Source organism: Harpia harpyja, chromosome 2 (assembly GCF_026419915.1).
Source record: "Harpia harpyja isolate bHarHar1 chromosome 2, bHarHar1 primary haplotype, whole genome shotgun sequence".
In the NCBI taxonomy this organism is placed as follows: Eukaryota; Metazoa; Chordata; class Aves; order Accipitriformes; family Accipitridae; genus Harpia; species Harpia harpyja.
The window spans coordinates 59,510,745-59,526,022 of NC_068941.1; the positions used below are offsets into that span (position 1 = coordinate 59,510,745).

At 41.8% G+C, this 15,278-nt stretch overlaps 1 protein-coding gene across 1 annotated transcript in view; it reads right to left on the reverse strand.

Annotated features, from left to right (window-relative positions):
• Nucleotides 1–435: 435 nt before the first annotated feature.
• PDGFRA (platelet derived growth factor receptor alpha) overlaps nt 436–15,278 on the reverse strand; it is a 35,384-nt gene continuing 20,541 nt past the window's right edge. Inside the window, exons 13-23 of the mRNA XM_052780050.1 lie at nt 13,058–13,162; nt 12,235–12,345; nt 11,796–11,949; nt 10,539–10,705; nt 9,279–9,394; nt 8,595–8,717; nt 7,875–7,986; nt 6,056–6,155; nt 5,829–5,934; nt 4,887–5,122; nt 436–3,829 (exon numbers count right to left, since the gene is read on the reverse strand). Of these exons, the coding sequence (XP_052636010.1) occupies nt 3,682–3,829; nt 4,887–5,122; nt 5,829–5,934; nt 6,056–6,155; nt 7,875–7,986; nt 8,595–8,717; nt 9,279–9,394; nt 10,539–10,705; nt 11,796–11,949; nt 12,235–12,345; nt 13,058–13,162 (1,478 nt within the window). The 3' untranslated portion in view covers nt 436–3,681. The remainder of the gene's footprint in view (nt 3,830–4,886; nt 5,123–5,828; nt 5,935–6,055; nt 6,156–7,874; nt 7,987–8,594; nt 8,718–9,278; nt 9,395–10,538; nt 10,706–11,795; nt 11,950–12,234; nt 12,346–13,057; nt 13,163–15,278) is intronic.

Sequence of the window (15,278 nt, forward strand, 5' to 3'; positions counted from 1 at the left end):
CATATCACAGACAGGCAGTGCAGCATGTCCGTTTGCATCCCGTGTCCCCCCTTTCCTCGGTGTGTGCAGAGCAGCAGGCATCAAACTCCCCCAACACACACGGTGCCCATGTCAAGAAGGGTTTCATCTCATGCGGGGAGCCCAGTGCCCACCTTGGGGCACATGCTCTGCTCCGGACAGCAGTTGCTGGAGCACCGCACCTGCTGTGTCTTGAAGGACAACATGGCTCCCCACAGATGTCATTTGCTGTCCAGGTCATTTGCTGCAGGTACTTCCCAACTATGCCCACTGGAAGGGCTGAGAGACCTGCTTGTCATTGCTGCCTGATGGATTTGCAGAGCACTCAACTAGCCAAAAACCTTTTGGGGGAAAAAAAACCAAGCAAGACTGATTCTATATAATCATCTTTCAATAAGTGAGTATAGACCCCTCACATATCCTTAAATTATATATCATTTATTGAAATATAGAGATCTTAATTTACAGGATTTTTTTCAAAGACAAAATATCAACAGGGGCATTTTTGAAATACATTTTGTGCCTACCATCACTCAGGCCAGTTTGCCCTTCTTCAAACATTTCACAACAGCCACCATTTTGGAAACACTTCCTTTTTTATTATTCTAAAATATAACTTTTGGACATTCAAAGTGCAACAGTTAACGTGCCTGTGGAATATATCACAGTAAAAAAAATATAAACAAAGGCAGTGATATAGCTGTCATAAATGTTTTGGCAGTATTCTAGAAGTCTATATAAAAATACTTATATACATATTGATGTATAACATCATCATATCTCACGTCCTTCATCATGTAATAGGACCATTTTGTACAAGTTGCAGACCACGCTGTAAGGAATTGGTTGGCCATTCCAAATCAAAAGCTGTGTTTCGTAGGCTAATGCTGATTGTCGTTACACAATTACTGTAGCAAAAGGTTTGGGAATATCTCTTCCAGTGGCTTCTCAAAAATTAAGCCATAAAAGAAAAAGTCTGTAATACTGATAATATTGTAAAACTAAACGAATCATCCTCTCGCACTTCTCCCTCTCTTGTAAATCCCCTCTCTTCCTCTGCTTCTCATTCCAGTTTCCAGGCCAGCTTATCTGATTCCAAGCCTGCAGTGAGCTGGGTTTGGCTAGACCCCTGCCATGGATGCAGTGCATCTACACAATACTCATGACAGGATGGAGAATCAACATTACCATGCATCAGAAAGTGAGCCAGCTCTGGTTCACATCCACCATCTGGGTCTAGCCCTGAGATGTGCTGCGAGGTACAGAATGAAACCAGTGAGGGGAAAGGGAGACCGCATGAAAATGTCCTTAGATTCCAGTAGCTGGTATAATAAAACATGCTGGGGCTGATTTTCAAACCCTGAAGAACACTAGGCCATGTGCAAAAATGCAGGTGAAATTGCTTGCCTAATTTGAATGTGTAGTTGTGATGACTACACATGCAAATTAAGGCACATGTGGTCTCAAGTGGCCATTCAGATATCCGGGATATCCAATAGACAATTTGTGTTTCCTCAATTCATAGTTCATAGCTGGAGGGAGACTTCACATCGTCTCATCTGTCCTGGCTTTATCGAGAGTCTTTATGTTTCACAGTTGTCCCCGTACAGAGCTCAGTGACATGTGTTTGGCTAAAGCATGGCTCCCAGGAAGACACTTGGTCTTGATCTGTTGACTGCAAGAAATGGAGGATGCGCCATCACTCACAGTTCCCTCTGATTGTCAGCATCCATCACGTCGAAAATGTGGGTGCCTTGCTGCCGGTCCTGTTTTCACATCTAAGTACGTTTTTACATGGCCTCAGCCAGGTGACATTTTGAAACCCAGACCCAGAATTATTTGCCTGTAACACTGACAACATTACATTTGCTTTCATTTGATTCACAACTGTCCACAACAAGTGAAGTCAAGGGGACTTGTGTAGCTTTTCTTAGGGCCATTTCAAGTTAAACTGTAGTTTAACATGGCTGCATGTTCTGTCGGTCACTGCTGGCCCGTCTTTCACACTTCCTAGGAAAAATACTGCAACACAGGGATGAGTTTGCACTGCATTTGCATTGGTTGTGTCGTGCTGGAGGCTGAGCACGTCCTGCAACGTGCTCATCGCACTGGATTAAGGTTTAGTTTGAAAGTTGAGCACCAGAAAGGATGGGGCCCTTCGCAGTGATGTACCTTTTTTCACATGTAAGTCTTCCAAAGCATCATATCTCAATAACACATTGTACAGTGATAGCAGTAATCGTAATACTTTGTTCACAAAAGTGGTGTCAAAAAACAACTATTGCAGGCTGAGAGCAGGTTCATTTTCATGCACCTTCTTCCAAAAAACACTCTTGGAAGCAATTACCAGTTGTAGTTACAGTCTGCAAAGATAATAGTCAGAGTTTTCTGTTCCTGTTGAAACCTGAAAACTAAGACAAGAAAATTTGATGCAGAATTATTTCTGCTAGTTTAAACTTGAGTTCCAGGCTGGGAGAGATGTCTTTGTTCCTTGAGCAGTTCAAATATCAAATCGATTCTTCACAGCTAACCCCAGGATAGGATTTCTTTTCAGTACCCGTGAAACACTAATAATGGGATATTGCTGGTGGTTTATCATAATCTTCCATTCTCCAGCATCTTGGAGATCTGGCATAACTTTTATTTTTTTTAATTTAAATTTTTAGAACCTCCCTTAATCAGAGGACAATCATTGCTTCTAGTATACCTGATTAGAAAAGCTACTCAGCTCGTGGTAGAAAACAAAATCTTAATTTTTTCTCCATGTTAAAGTAGTTTTAGCTAACCAGAGCAGTTACCATACTGCGTAGAGCCAAAAAAAAGAATTGTTTCATAAACATTTTCAGGTCATAAATTTTTTCCTTGTACTTAAAAAAGTTTCTTGAGACTGTGCTTTTACTGAAGGACAATGAATTGTAAAATATACATTTAGTGTTACTGAAAACAGTAGTAGTATTATCTTGAAAACAGCTATCTTCTATAGTTAATAAAGACTTACTAGGTTTCTAACACCTATCATAGACTGGTTTTTAATTATTATTATTATTATTATTCCCTGTTACTTGCATTAATGGTAAAAAGTAACATGTTTTGTAGTACCGGTCAGTCCCTTGTGGTTTTAGACCTTTTTGGTCCAAAAGTGGTTTTTGCATGTTCTTCAATTCACATGATAGTTCAACAGCAGCTGACATTGAGATTGAGGGAGGAAGTACACAAAATTCATGAGCGATCTCTTCTAAAATCCATGGCATATGTTCAATGTGCACCTCAAAAGATCCTTGAGTAGACAGTTATTTACATAATTACAATGGTGAAGTATTGCTGCAGTGGAAATTCGATCCATCAAAGTCATATGAATGCCCTTGAAACACAAAACTGGTCTGTTTGTGGCCTTTTCCTTCGTCCTCCTACCAGTTCAAATGGCAAACAACACTGAGATGCTACTGAAGTACTGCAAGAAGCAACACTAAAAAAATCCATCTTCAACATGTCTTTTTCATTCTGGGAGATTTTTTCATTCATCTCTGGGAGTTTCTCTGTACAAATCCACCTCCTCCTCACATCCTTGACATTGCAATAAAAAGTGGTTTTCTCTGGGGAGCAGAAGTCTGTAGATGACACGGCAAGCTTGCCCGTGTGCAGAGCTGGAAGCTGTCTGTGGGGTTACAGGAAGCTGTCCTCCACCAGGTCTGAGGAGTCGATCCCAATGTCATCCATCATGTCAATGTCCTCAATGGTCTCATCCTCTCTCTTGATGAAAGTAGAGCTACTGGAACCGGTTTCAATGGCACTTTCTTCAGATGTCTGGGAACTGGAAGATACAAACATCTCAGAGAGAAAATACATGGCAAATGTGGCTGGATGAGTACTCCAGTCTCTAGCAGAACTGAACCCTACCTCCCCACATGCTTTGTGACCCATGGTGCAATCTTAGGTGACTCTGACCGCCCATTTCTTAGGAAATGACACATCTTGTATCTCAAGAGTAATGAACCACCTTGGAATTCAAAGGAGCGGGTTGTTCATATGTTCCTCCAAGCACTTTCCACCGGAGACTCATTAGAGAAATAGCTTTATGACACTGCTGTGACAATAGGTCACTTACTTAGGTAAATCTAGGGAGGCCAGGTGAAAATAAGATAACAGTAACAGACGGTAAGATAAGAATAACAGAGAGAGGTAATAAATCTTACTCTGGATAGTGCTTCTTAGAGACTTCATTCACCCCCTTCTTGAAAATTGCGCAAAAATATCAAAAAAAAGAAGTATCTAGGTTGCTAATTCTATATACTATGAATTAAGTGCTGAATTAAGCCCCCACCTTTCACAGGAAGGGTTGCACAGTGTTGTGCTGTAGTGGAATCAGTCATGCAAACTGACCAGGGAGCAGTAAAAAGTCCTGGATACTCTGCTGTCAATGAAAAGAATACCATGGAAGATACTAAAAACAACTGCTCCCAAATTTTGGAGCTGGCCTTTCGCAGAACAAATCAATCCCTTGAGATCTCATATGCAGCTCCAAGGCATTGAGCTGTAGGCAAGACGTGTTGCAAAATGTGCCCACAGAGCCACCAGACAGCCACTGTGATGCAGCCAAGCTAGCAAGGGAGTTCCAGTGACACACAGGAGCACCCTACCAGAAGTCCCCTTCTGCTGGCCATCACAAAAAAGGCAAAATTAGTTTTTTCCCATTGAAAACACTGTGGCCAGTCATACTACCATATCTATATGGGACCTTCCCAATCAATAGTTTCAACAGAGCTAAGGAAACCATTTGTGGAGTAGGATGCTAAAAAGTGTTAATGCACAATGCCAAACGTGATCCCGAACAGTGACTATGGGCTATATGATCTGTAAACCACACCTACCTGTGCCTGTTCCTTTTGCCAAGCTCATCTTCAGAAACAGGGTCAATGTCAGGCAGGGGGATGATGTATCCACTGTCAGCACTGAGCCTCTGCTCATCAAATCCGCTCTCCCTGTCCTTTAGCTTGTCTTCATTCTTGTAGGTGACACCAATGTAAGCATTGTCACAGTCCCCTCTCATGCGTGTGACAGCTGGGTGATCACTTTTCAGGAAGTCCAGGTGAATCTTCTCGTAGCTCTGAAAATATTCATTTTAAACCCCTCATTAGATACTATTCACTAAGGCTGCCTTTCTTCAGATGGGGAGCTGTGATTCATTAACCCAGCAAATATTCTGCCCTATGAGCCAGCAACACTGGATAGAGAAGCCCAGCATCTTCAAATAATTCAAAGGGAGAAGTGACAGGTAAGTTTTAGATGATGCAGGAGTGAGTGTGGCAGCACAGAGCAGACAAACAGATGTGAAAGAAGGGTAGGGAGAGGGGGAAAGGAGTGAAGGTAGGTGGGAAAATGAAACACTGAATGATGGGGCAGGCAGAGCTTGTCCAGAGGTACCAGAAGTACAAGGGGAAAACTTGCTGGTGTCAGGGTCGAAAGGGATAGGGAGATCATACACATGGGCCAAGTAGTCCCTTGTCTTGAATTCTTTCACTGCCTAGAAAATCCCATGAAAATATACAAAACCCATTCTCCAGTAGAAGAACTGAGCTGGTAGGATTTCGTTAGAAATGGAGAGCCCTGCTTCCCAGCTAACACTGCAGAACTGCTTCTCTCAGTAAGCTTGCATGCAGAAACAGAACATGCAATGTCCCTGTCCAAATCACGTAATTCACGTAGGTTAGGATGTGCCAGTTCAGTGCTCATGGCTCTGATGGCTGGAACAACACTTATAATTACCTCTAAACAGTATCTAGAAAACACAGAGAAAATTTCAAAGAACAAACCTTTTTGTACTCCCCAGGCAACAAGCTCTCCACAATTTCACTCAAATGGTAAAAAGAAGGTCTTTTCTCTGGTTCACTGTTCCAGCACTTCACCATGATCTCATACCTGCAGATAAGATGGAAACCAATTTAACCAACTGGTAAAGGAAAATGACTAACCAAACAGAAACTAAAGCCAAAATTGTCTGGAGACTGGCCAGGTATGGAAAAGCCAAATGCACACATACACTTCATTGGTAGCATGATCGGGTTTGGCCATTCGGTATCCACTCTTGATCTTATTGTAGAAAGTAGAATCGACCATCATGCCAGGATATGGTGTACCACCTGCAGATAAAAGAGAAGAAAACATACTACTCTATACTCGACTATCCATGCAGAGTTCCCAAATACCGTCTTGCTGTTCATGTCAAAAGTGTTAATGCTATAATTTGACATGCCATCAGAATTAATCTTTCCTAGCCAGTGTTTCACATCAGAGCTATTGTCTTGACCACATTAAGCCCTGACGTGAAATGTTGGCTAGGAAAGATTGAAGTAGGTACTACTTAGAAAAAAATACCTTTACAGTATCTATAGAATGTATTGACTGGGCACAGAGGTTGGATGATACCTGGATCAGGTCATCAGCCTGCATTTGGCAGATCTGAGGTCATGGCTCTGATCTGCCACTGACTTTCTGTGTGACCTTAGGCAAGTCACTTGCTCTGTCTGGTTTTATTGCCTTTGGCACCTGCACGACAGCTAAGAGTCTTCCCACCTGGGCAGCTAGCTTTAGACAACAGCTAACATGTCGGGTGCATGGGTTGTCGAAAAGTTTGGACTTGGCCCCTGAGCTGACACAGTTAAGCGATCATTTGGGAGCACAGCATGCAAACATCATTGCACTCATGCTCAGTTGTCGCTGATGTGTAAAAGGATCATTCAAGCTGAAGTCAGTGTTGCAACAAGATGTTAAAGTTGACCTTCTTAACAGACACTGCTGAAGATATGTTTTGCTTCCCAAGAAAGATCATCTTTCTCAGGTGGAGGAGGCATACTATAATAATACTCCAGAAACCTCAGCCCTTTCAAAAGCAGGATTTTCACCTAAAACTGAGCTTCAGTGCCTTCCTTACAGGTAAGGCAATGAAGCACAGGCTTAGTTGTGCCTCTGTTCCTGAGCTATCCAATGGCACTCCCATGCCTCCCAGGGATGCTGGGGAATGGATTTTTACAGGATCCTATGATGCCCAGAGATTACAGTAATCACTACCCTAAATAGTGGTGCAACTGCTGTTTTCTGAGAAGCAGCTATATGACAACTTATTCTAGAAAATAACATTAGGCTTGGGGTTGCCGTGGGGCAGTAGTAGATACAATACAGGCATGATTAATTCTGCTGGAAGTAAATCTGGGCAATGTACGCTTACTGAAGCAGGCCAGCCACCCGCCTGGGAGGCTAATTAATGAGGCTGAGGAAAGAGCCAGGCTGTTCCCAGTTGGGAACTGTACATTGTCTGTAACTGCTATACATTGTCATAACCACTTTACGCTGCCATAAACCAACTGTGTGAACAGTGCTGACCTGGAAATGAGAAATCAGTGTCCCAGAAGATTGACATTTGTTTTCATTCTGTAATGGGAGTAAGACGGGCTCTTTGGAAACACGTATGAAGAGACCGTTTCAAACCAGCCACTGGGCTGGGCTGCAGCCCCAGGCACCCTGTTGCAAGGGGGAAGCATGTTCCTTCTCGTGTTAGCCAGAAAAACCATCCTGGCTCAGCACACCAATACTTTTCCACAAAAGCTTTTTAATCAGTGCTTTCAGTATTCTAGAAAAAAAAAGTATCTTGCAAAAAAAAAAAAAATCTAAAGAGAACTTTGGGAGAGTATGGATATTTCACTTCATGCCTAACGTTGGGATCTGAAACCCAGTATAGAAGAATAACCAACAGTTGATTTCACACATATATTTTTACTGCAGAATTTGAAATACTTTATGGAGAACAGCTTGAACTGACAAAGCTTAATCACTACACATAAGAAAGTGTTCACAGTACGTACCAAGAGAAAATATTTCCCACAGCAGAATGCCATAAGACCAGACATCACTTAAAGTTGTGTACAGATTGTCAAAAATGCTTTCAGGTGCCATCCATTTTACCGGGAGAAAAGTCTGTAGCAAAAAGAAAGAAACCCCAAACCACTCAGATGAGTCATTAAAGAAATGCTTCCCATTACAACTGGTGTTTGATAGCCAGGATTAAGTTCTCTCTAATAAGAAAAGTTGTGTTAACCTGGTTAGTGTTTATTTTTGATTCCATATAACACAGAGGTACCAGGACTATAAGCAATGCTGCTATTTGCTCCCCACAAAAACTAAGCCATAACTGCATTAATTTTATCACTAGAAAATGACCAGGCTGATTGAAGGTATGATACAAAGCTGGCGCTGCTGATCTAGATCTGATATGTCATTGATTGATGTGTCACTACTCTCCATATCATAGTGACAGTTCCTTAATAATTTATCCAGTCACAAAACTTGCCAGTTAAAATGTAAGCCTGTGAAGTACTAAGTGTGGCCAAGTACTTTTTGGCTTTAAAGCAGAATTAGGAAAGTTACAGGAATTAATGAACTGAAGAAAAATTGTTCTCAGGAGCGTTCATCCCAATGGTCAATTAATGTAACCAACACTGAATGGCAAGAACATTAAACAGTATCTAAAACTGACAGTTCTCATTTCAGTTAAAGCAGAGCTCAGGAGATTAAGAAGTACATACGCTGCCCTTGGAGACATAGTTGGAATCATGCATGATGTCTCTAGCCAGCCCAAAGTCACAGATCTTCACGATTTTTCCTTGAGCCAGGAGGACATTACGAGCTGCCAAGTCACGGTGCACACACTGTATAGAGAGAAATTAAGTTGTTCAAGGACATGTTAATTCCACGAGGGCCATTTCCCTTGCAAAGATCCCTGAAAAAGATCTGTTGACTTTCTGGACACAGTCTTAACAAGCCCTTCTACTGAACAGGCACCTGTATTGCCCGGTTAACAGGGGCAGGGAGGCATCAGTCCTCAGAAACAGCAAGGGCTCATGCGGATGCATTGCAGTGGGGGAGAGACAAAAGTGATGCCACCCTTTCCCCTTCTACCCATCATGTACTAATGATATGTCTATGCTTCTGACCATGCTGGTCTGCGGCTGTATGGACCCTCCACCCAGACCCTGCCTAGATCCACCACCATCTCTGGCACCCTGACTCCATGAACATCACAGGCTGCAACAGAAGAGGACTGACTGCTGCTTTGATTTTTCCAACCGTGGGGATCTCAGTTGCCAGGTAAGTGAGAAAGCTGTCTACAACCCCAAAAAGAATATTATATTGTGTCTTGTTTTCAGAATCTAAATTGAAACCCATAGTTGGCAATGAAGACGTTTTTACACTCTCTTCCATTTACTTACATTTTTAGAAGCCAAGAATTCCATTCCCCGTGCAACCTGGTAGGTGAAGCTCAGCAAATCCAGTAGGCTGAGGCCCTCCGAACTGTCATCTGAAAGAAGGTTTTTGACTTCTGATTCTATTGAAAAAGAGAGAAAAATGTGTTTGTGCTGTGGAGTATGAAAGCAGCATCCATTTCCCCCTACTTATCATGATTCTGAGCTGATGATTTTAACAGAGTACTATGACCAAACCAGTCTTTTCATAACAACTAACCACTTTTAATGTCTGCATCAGTCACTGACACATACTGCATTCTTAAAAACGTCCAGTATTAGATATAGGTTTTGGGTTTTGTCCTGTCTGTGTTTTTTCCCCAGAGAACTACAGGGAAAGGCAAAATTAAAAAGGATCACTGAAGTGTTATACAGGTTGTTTACAACACTCAGTGTGTGGTACAAAACCACTTATTTAGAGGTGGTGCCTTCATGAGGTTTTTGTGCACGCACGTACATTCTTATCCGTTTACTTTTGCTGAACGCTGTTATGTTTCCCAGCAAGTATTCACTGGGACTAATCCAATACCAGCAAAAAGGGTCAGGAATTCTATGGCAACAGTTCATATTTTTTTATGAAAGATGTCAGCAAAAAAACAGTCAAAATGCAGTGATTCATCTACCCTGACTGTCCTAGAGCACAATATGAGTACATTAGTCTGCCATGTAAATCTGGGACTGGATATGGTTCAGTTTCTGAGGCCTAAAGGCAGAAGTGATGGTGGCTATTTTTAAAGCAAAGAATATTTGGTTTCTGAGAACAGGGCCAGGGAATGGGATGCATTCATTATCTTCATTACATAATCCAGGAAAGTATTTGGGAGTGTTCTGCATTTGCTAAGTGTCAGTTAATGTGAAATGTAAGTGGAAACAGAGCAATATAAATTACTATTATTATTGTTCATTGCTATTGCTCAAAATCTCGCAAACTACAAGACTGATAAAATCACTGCCTCCGAAGAGTGCCTACAGCCCCGTTGCAGAGCACAGCTGCTCAGCGCTTCAGCATAGAAACAAATACACAACTGGACCCCTTCTGCTCCAGGAGCATGCACTCCTATCCCCAGAGCATAATGAAGAACACAAGCATAAACTTTTAGCTTATAGCTTATACTCACACGCTTGTCGAACACAGCTAAGTAGTTTACTAGGGCAAAAATAAGATACGCATTTATGCAAGAATTATTTGTATCAATGATGTATGCAGAAGGGACAATTCTACATTACCTGACATAGATTTCTTCTTATATGAAGCAGGACGATCATACACAGATCTCTGAATATCAGAGTACTTAGATCCCTCCTTCCTTTCCAGCATTGGCACGTACTGAGTGGTATCAGCTTGTTTCATGTCCATGTATTCTCCAGTGTTTTCAAATGATAATATCACATAACTGAAATTGGAAAAAAATACAGGTGTATCAGCTACTATTGCCCAGGTGATCTCCCTGCCACAGCATCCTGTAGATCTAACAGTTCTCTTATGGGGTACAACTGTATTGCTCTGAAATATAAGAGCTGGCTTCTTGATAGGGAATACATAAAGATCATGTATTATGACATAACCATGTATTATCACATATTAGTACATGTTACCATGTATCACTGTAGTCAAACACAAGTGCTTCAAACTTATCCTTTTGTCAATAGTCAGGTATGTAAACATATATTATCTGACTTCTCCAAATCCCACTGGATTCAAGTATTACTACCTAGGGCTTTTAGTTCAAGGTATTCTGAATGATAGATGTAATTTATTCACCCAGACAGTTTGCATCAAATCCAGTCCTGCTGAACAAACCCATGCTCAGATGAATAGTCCTGTCTGTACTCAGCTACTGAGTCAGTTGATGTATTTGCCTGAGTGATTTTTTGAAGGAATCTCTGTTCACCTTCTAAATCCTGGCTAATTTTATGACATTGCTTTATTGCTGAATATATGACAACAAGCTTCCTCCACCATCATCTGGAAAAAGCTATGGGATGAACCGTAAGGCAACTATTGAGAGTGGCTAAGCCCTTGGTAGATAAAGGAGAGTACTTGAGCTTGGAGAACAAACTCTGCCAGGTTGTCTGAAGGGGAGGTGTTTTGGACAGTGGAAATTCCCCAAGCAGGGAAACAAGGAAACCAGGTAGTTGCACTTTACTTTTAAAACTTAGGTTGGTATAGGCAAAAGGATGTTTTTACAGGAAAGCTTTATTAATGGAAATGTTCTTTGGGACCTCAGGATGTCTATGGAGAACCCACGGTGGTCCTGGGACTGCAGGCATCTCTACACAGGGGGAACATGGATCTAGGACACGTCAGGGACACTGAACAAAAAATGCTGAAACCTTCCCAGATCTATGAAACCTGATAAATAAAACTCTAATGAGAAGAATTAGGGAGGGCTCTAAATCAATGAATGAGAGGAATGGAGTAAGGGTTAATAATGACATTTCCTTAAGTTGCAGGTCATACGTCTTTTTTTCCTTTTTTCCCACCTTCTTGTGCTTTCATCAGCTGGGTTCATCCCAAAGATATCCAAATCTTTCTTTGGCTTCTCTGGGTGTCGGTTCAGGAAATTGTCCCTGTTCTTATGCAGATAGTTCACCAAATCACCATAAAAGCAGTATTCAGTAATGATGTAAATAGGACCTGATAAAGCAAAATCATGCATTGATGAGTGGGGTCTTTGAAAAAAAAAAAACCACCACACTCTAAAAATAGTAGGAAATAGAACATAAAACATAAAAAGTATTGTGGGTTAATATATTTTTATTTACTAAGTTATGCCTGCAACTACTACCAAATATCAAGCAGGTTTGTGAAACCTTTTATTTGTTTATATTTATTGTTAAATCCTTTACTTGAAATTTGTGTGCTTGTTAAATGGTGAGTGATGGCTCCACAGGAAACCTCCATTTTGCCAGCCAAACCCACCTGATTTTGTACAAGCTCCAAGCAGATTCACAATATTCAGGTGAGGGCCAAGATGAGTCATTATCTTCAGTTCAGACATGAGTGCCTGTTTTTCACTTGATCTAGCTGTAGCTGTTGAAAAAAAAAACCACCAGCCACTCAGTAAGAGCAATTGCCTTTTTCACAACAACAAAAAATTTCTCCTTGCTTGCCTCAGCTGAGCATTGCTACCGAGGTTTCTTGAAGAAGACTGTGTCCTTTACTTGATAAGGGGCTTTCTTAAGTCTTGGAGGGGAGTCACAAATCACTAATAAAGGACTTGCTTGATGCAGCTCAATAGCTAACCCAGTCTGTTTGTCCCTCTCCGGGGGTACAGTGGACTGCCCAGGTGGCACAGAGGCACTTTACAAGCTGCTTGTTTCAACACAAGCAAGTCCTTATGGTTCCTCCAGAATCGCTGCATCAGCTTCTCAGCTTTTATGAATGGGGAAATCTTCAGTGAGCTTAAGATTCTCACATGAGACCTGCCTATTTCTCCTTTGTTGTGTAGCTTTCACTTCTTCACAAACATTCATGGTTATTTATCTTTTTCTGATCTTGCTGAGTTATTGTGGCTACTACATTCCATACAGCTAAAACCAAACTTTGGATGTTTTCAGAAGCCTGGATACTTTCAGTCTTGAAATGCCATGAAGCAAGCTAAACTATAATTTTAAACTTCAGTCATTCCACAGCTCATTTTCAACTTCAGATACGGAGAATCTATTTATACATAAGCAGTGCTTAAGTAATCCTGTGGGAACATGCCCTACCTAGCTGGGGAAAGGGAACTGCGACAACTTACGTTTCAGCATTTTCACAGCTACTTTCATCACCGGTTGAGAGCGACTCAATCCATATGCAGTCCCTTCAACTACTTTTCCAAATGCACCAGAACCAAGGATTCGACCTGAACACAGAGGAGAGCATTATTTATTCAGAAAGTAACAGCAATTTGCCTCGTTTCCCGCTGCCATTCCTCTACAGGTTGTGATTCTTGCGCGGAAAGAGCACGCTCACTTAGCCAGACCAGTGGTATTATTGTTATTACTGTTGTTGTTAAGCAGAAAAGGCAAATATGAAATACCGTCATTAAGTACAATTCTTAAATAAAAACAAGCAAGAAAACATCAGGAGCACATCTGCACATGGGAGCTCAACTCATTCAAATTCGTCTTCTACTGTGCCCTGCCACCCTCACTTTATCCTTTCTAATCATTGATTCTCCTATGTTTAAGTTGACCTCTCTGCCTCAGTCAGCACTTGACTACAGTACAGTTGTGTCCTTTACTTAAAAATCTGAATTGGACTCCTTAGTTGTAGTTTCGGGCCATTGCATCAATGCTGGATACATCTAGCAGTAAGATAGACTGAAGCACATCAACAGCACATTTAGAAATAGACAAGCAGGGCCATTAGTGATCTGCAAGAAGCTGAAATACATGTTGGTCACACATGAGGGGAAACTTCTCTGAAGTTTAATGTACAAGTGTGTTTCATATGCTGGAATAAATTTTATTGCAAATTTCCAAGTGCTGGAATGAAACAGCTAATGTTTATACACACTTAACTCTTCCCACAAATCAATTTAGACAAAAATTTTGGATTATCATATCCTGCCTCCTGATATGGATACAGTGTGCAGAAGAATTGTGTGCAGATTGAGTGAGATTTTAGAGAAATATGAACTGCACAAACATACTCCAAAATACTATATTTCATAGTTTCCGTATTGAAGAGCAAGTTCATCAAGGCTACGCTTACTCAGTGAACAAACCTGTATATGAGCTCCAGATGCCAGGATATTTTCATATTCCTGACAAGCTCTCTATTTTATTTTATGTTACTTTTTGACTTCCCGCACAGAAAGAATAAATAGTGACTTTTACTATGGAGATATATGGCATTTTGTCTTTGACGTTCGTTTGCAGTTTGAACTTGCCGCCTTTTATGCTTCTGAAGGTGTTATCTGGCATGCAATGCCATATGTTTCTGTTATCCTCTAGCTACAGCCCCCATTTTTATTGTATACTTGCTTTTAAAAGAAAATTTCAACCAAACGATATCTACATCACTAACAAGCACAAGAAACGGTTAAAGAACGCTTAGCTGAGTTACAACTGAAGAACCTCTCCAAGAGTATGACAGCATAGTTTGTCACGCACACAAAAACTATGCGATTTCTTTTCAAGATTCCTGTGCCCCAAAGGTTATCCTTCCCAATCAGGATGTGAGAAAGCTTCCCACTAAATTTCAGACTAATTCAAACAACCTGAGACTGAAATTTGGCCCCTGAAACTTTTCAGACCGAAGGTCTGGGAGCCATATGGCAGGATGCAGCCCTTCAGAATGCGATGGCATTTGCTGATGCTCCTTGATCTTCTTGTCTTCACGAGCCAATTCCTCCCCAAACCATATTGTCGGCTGAGCACGAGGCGCACATCTCCCTCTCCATCACCTCTGCTGAGCCAGGGTGCATGTGGAGACAGTGAGAGCGCTTCCGGAGCGGCGGGGAGTGATCACTGCTATTTCCCCTTTTCACCCCTCTCCGCAGACGTAGCCCAAACCCCATGTGTTTTACACTTGAAATTTGGAGCCAGGTGGGAGCTGACTGCTCGAGAGCTGGAGGCATCTGTAATGCCATCACATTCTTGATGTCGAGGCCTTCAGTGGAGCCCAAAGTTATAGCGTGTGTGTGCTTTTCTTAGTATAAAGGCACGGCTGTGATCCGCTCACCGGAGGAGCAGCGCTGCTTCACCGCCGCAGAGGGACGGTGAGGACACAGCCACAGCTCAAGGCCCTTCAGACTAATGGAGGAACAGCGCCTGGGGTGAGAGCTATTTCAGCCTCTGTACCTATCCATAAAGCTTATCTGCTGAGCCTGTCGGAGAGGTGCTGTTTTTCTGCTCGGGGGGACACAAATACAAAGGTGAAGTCTGTGAGTTCGTTCCAGACACAGTCTTCTCAGCTGGGTGTTGCTTTGGCTAAAATTGAACTGGGATGATCAGCCCACCCCAAATTAAACC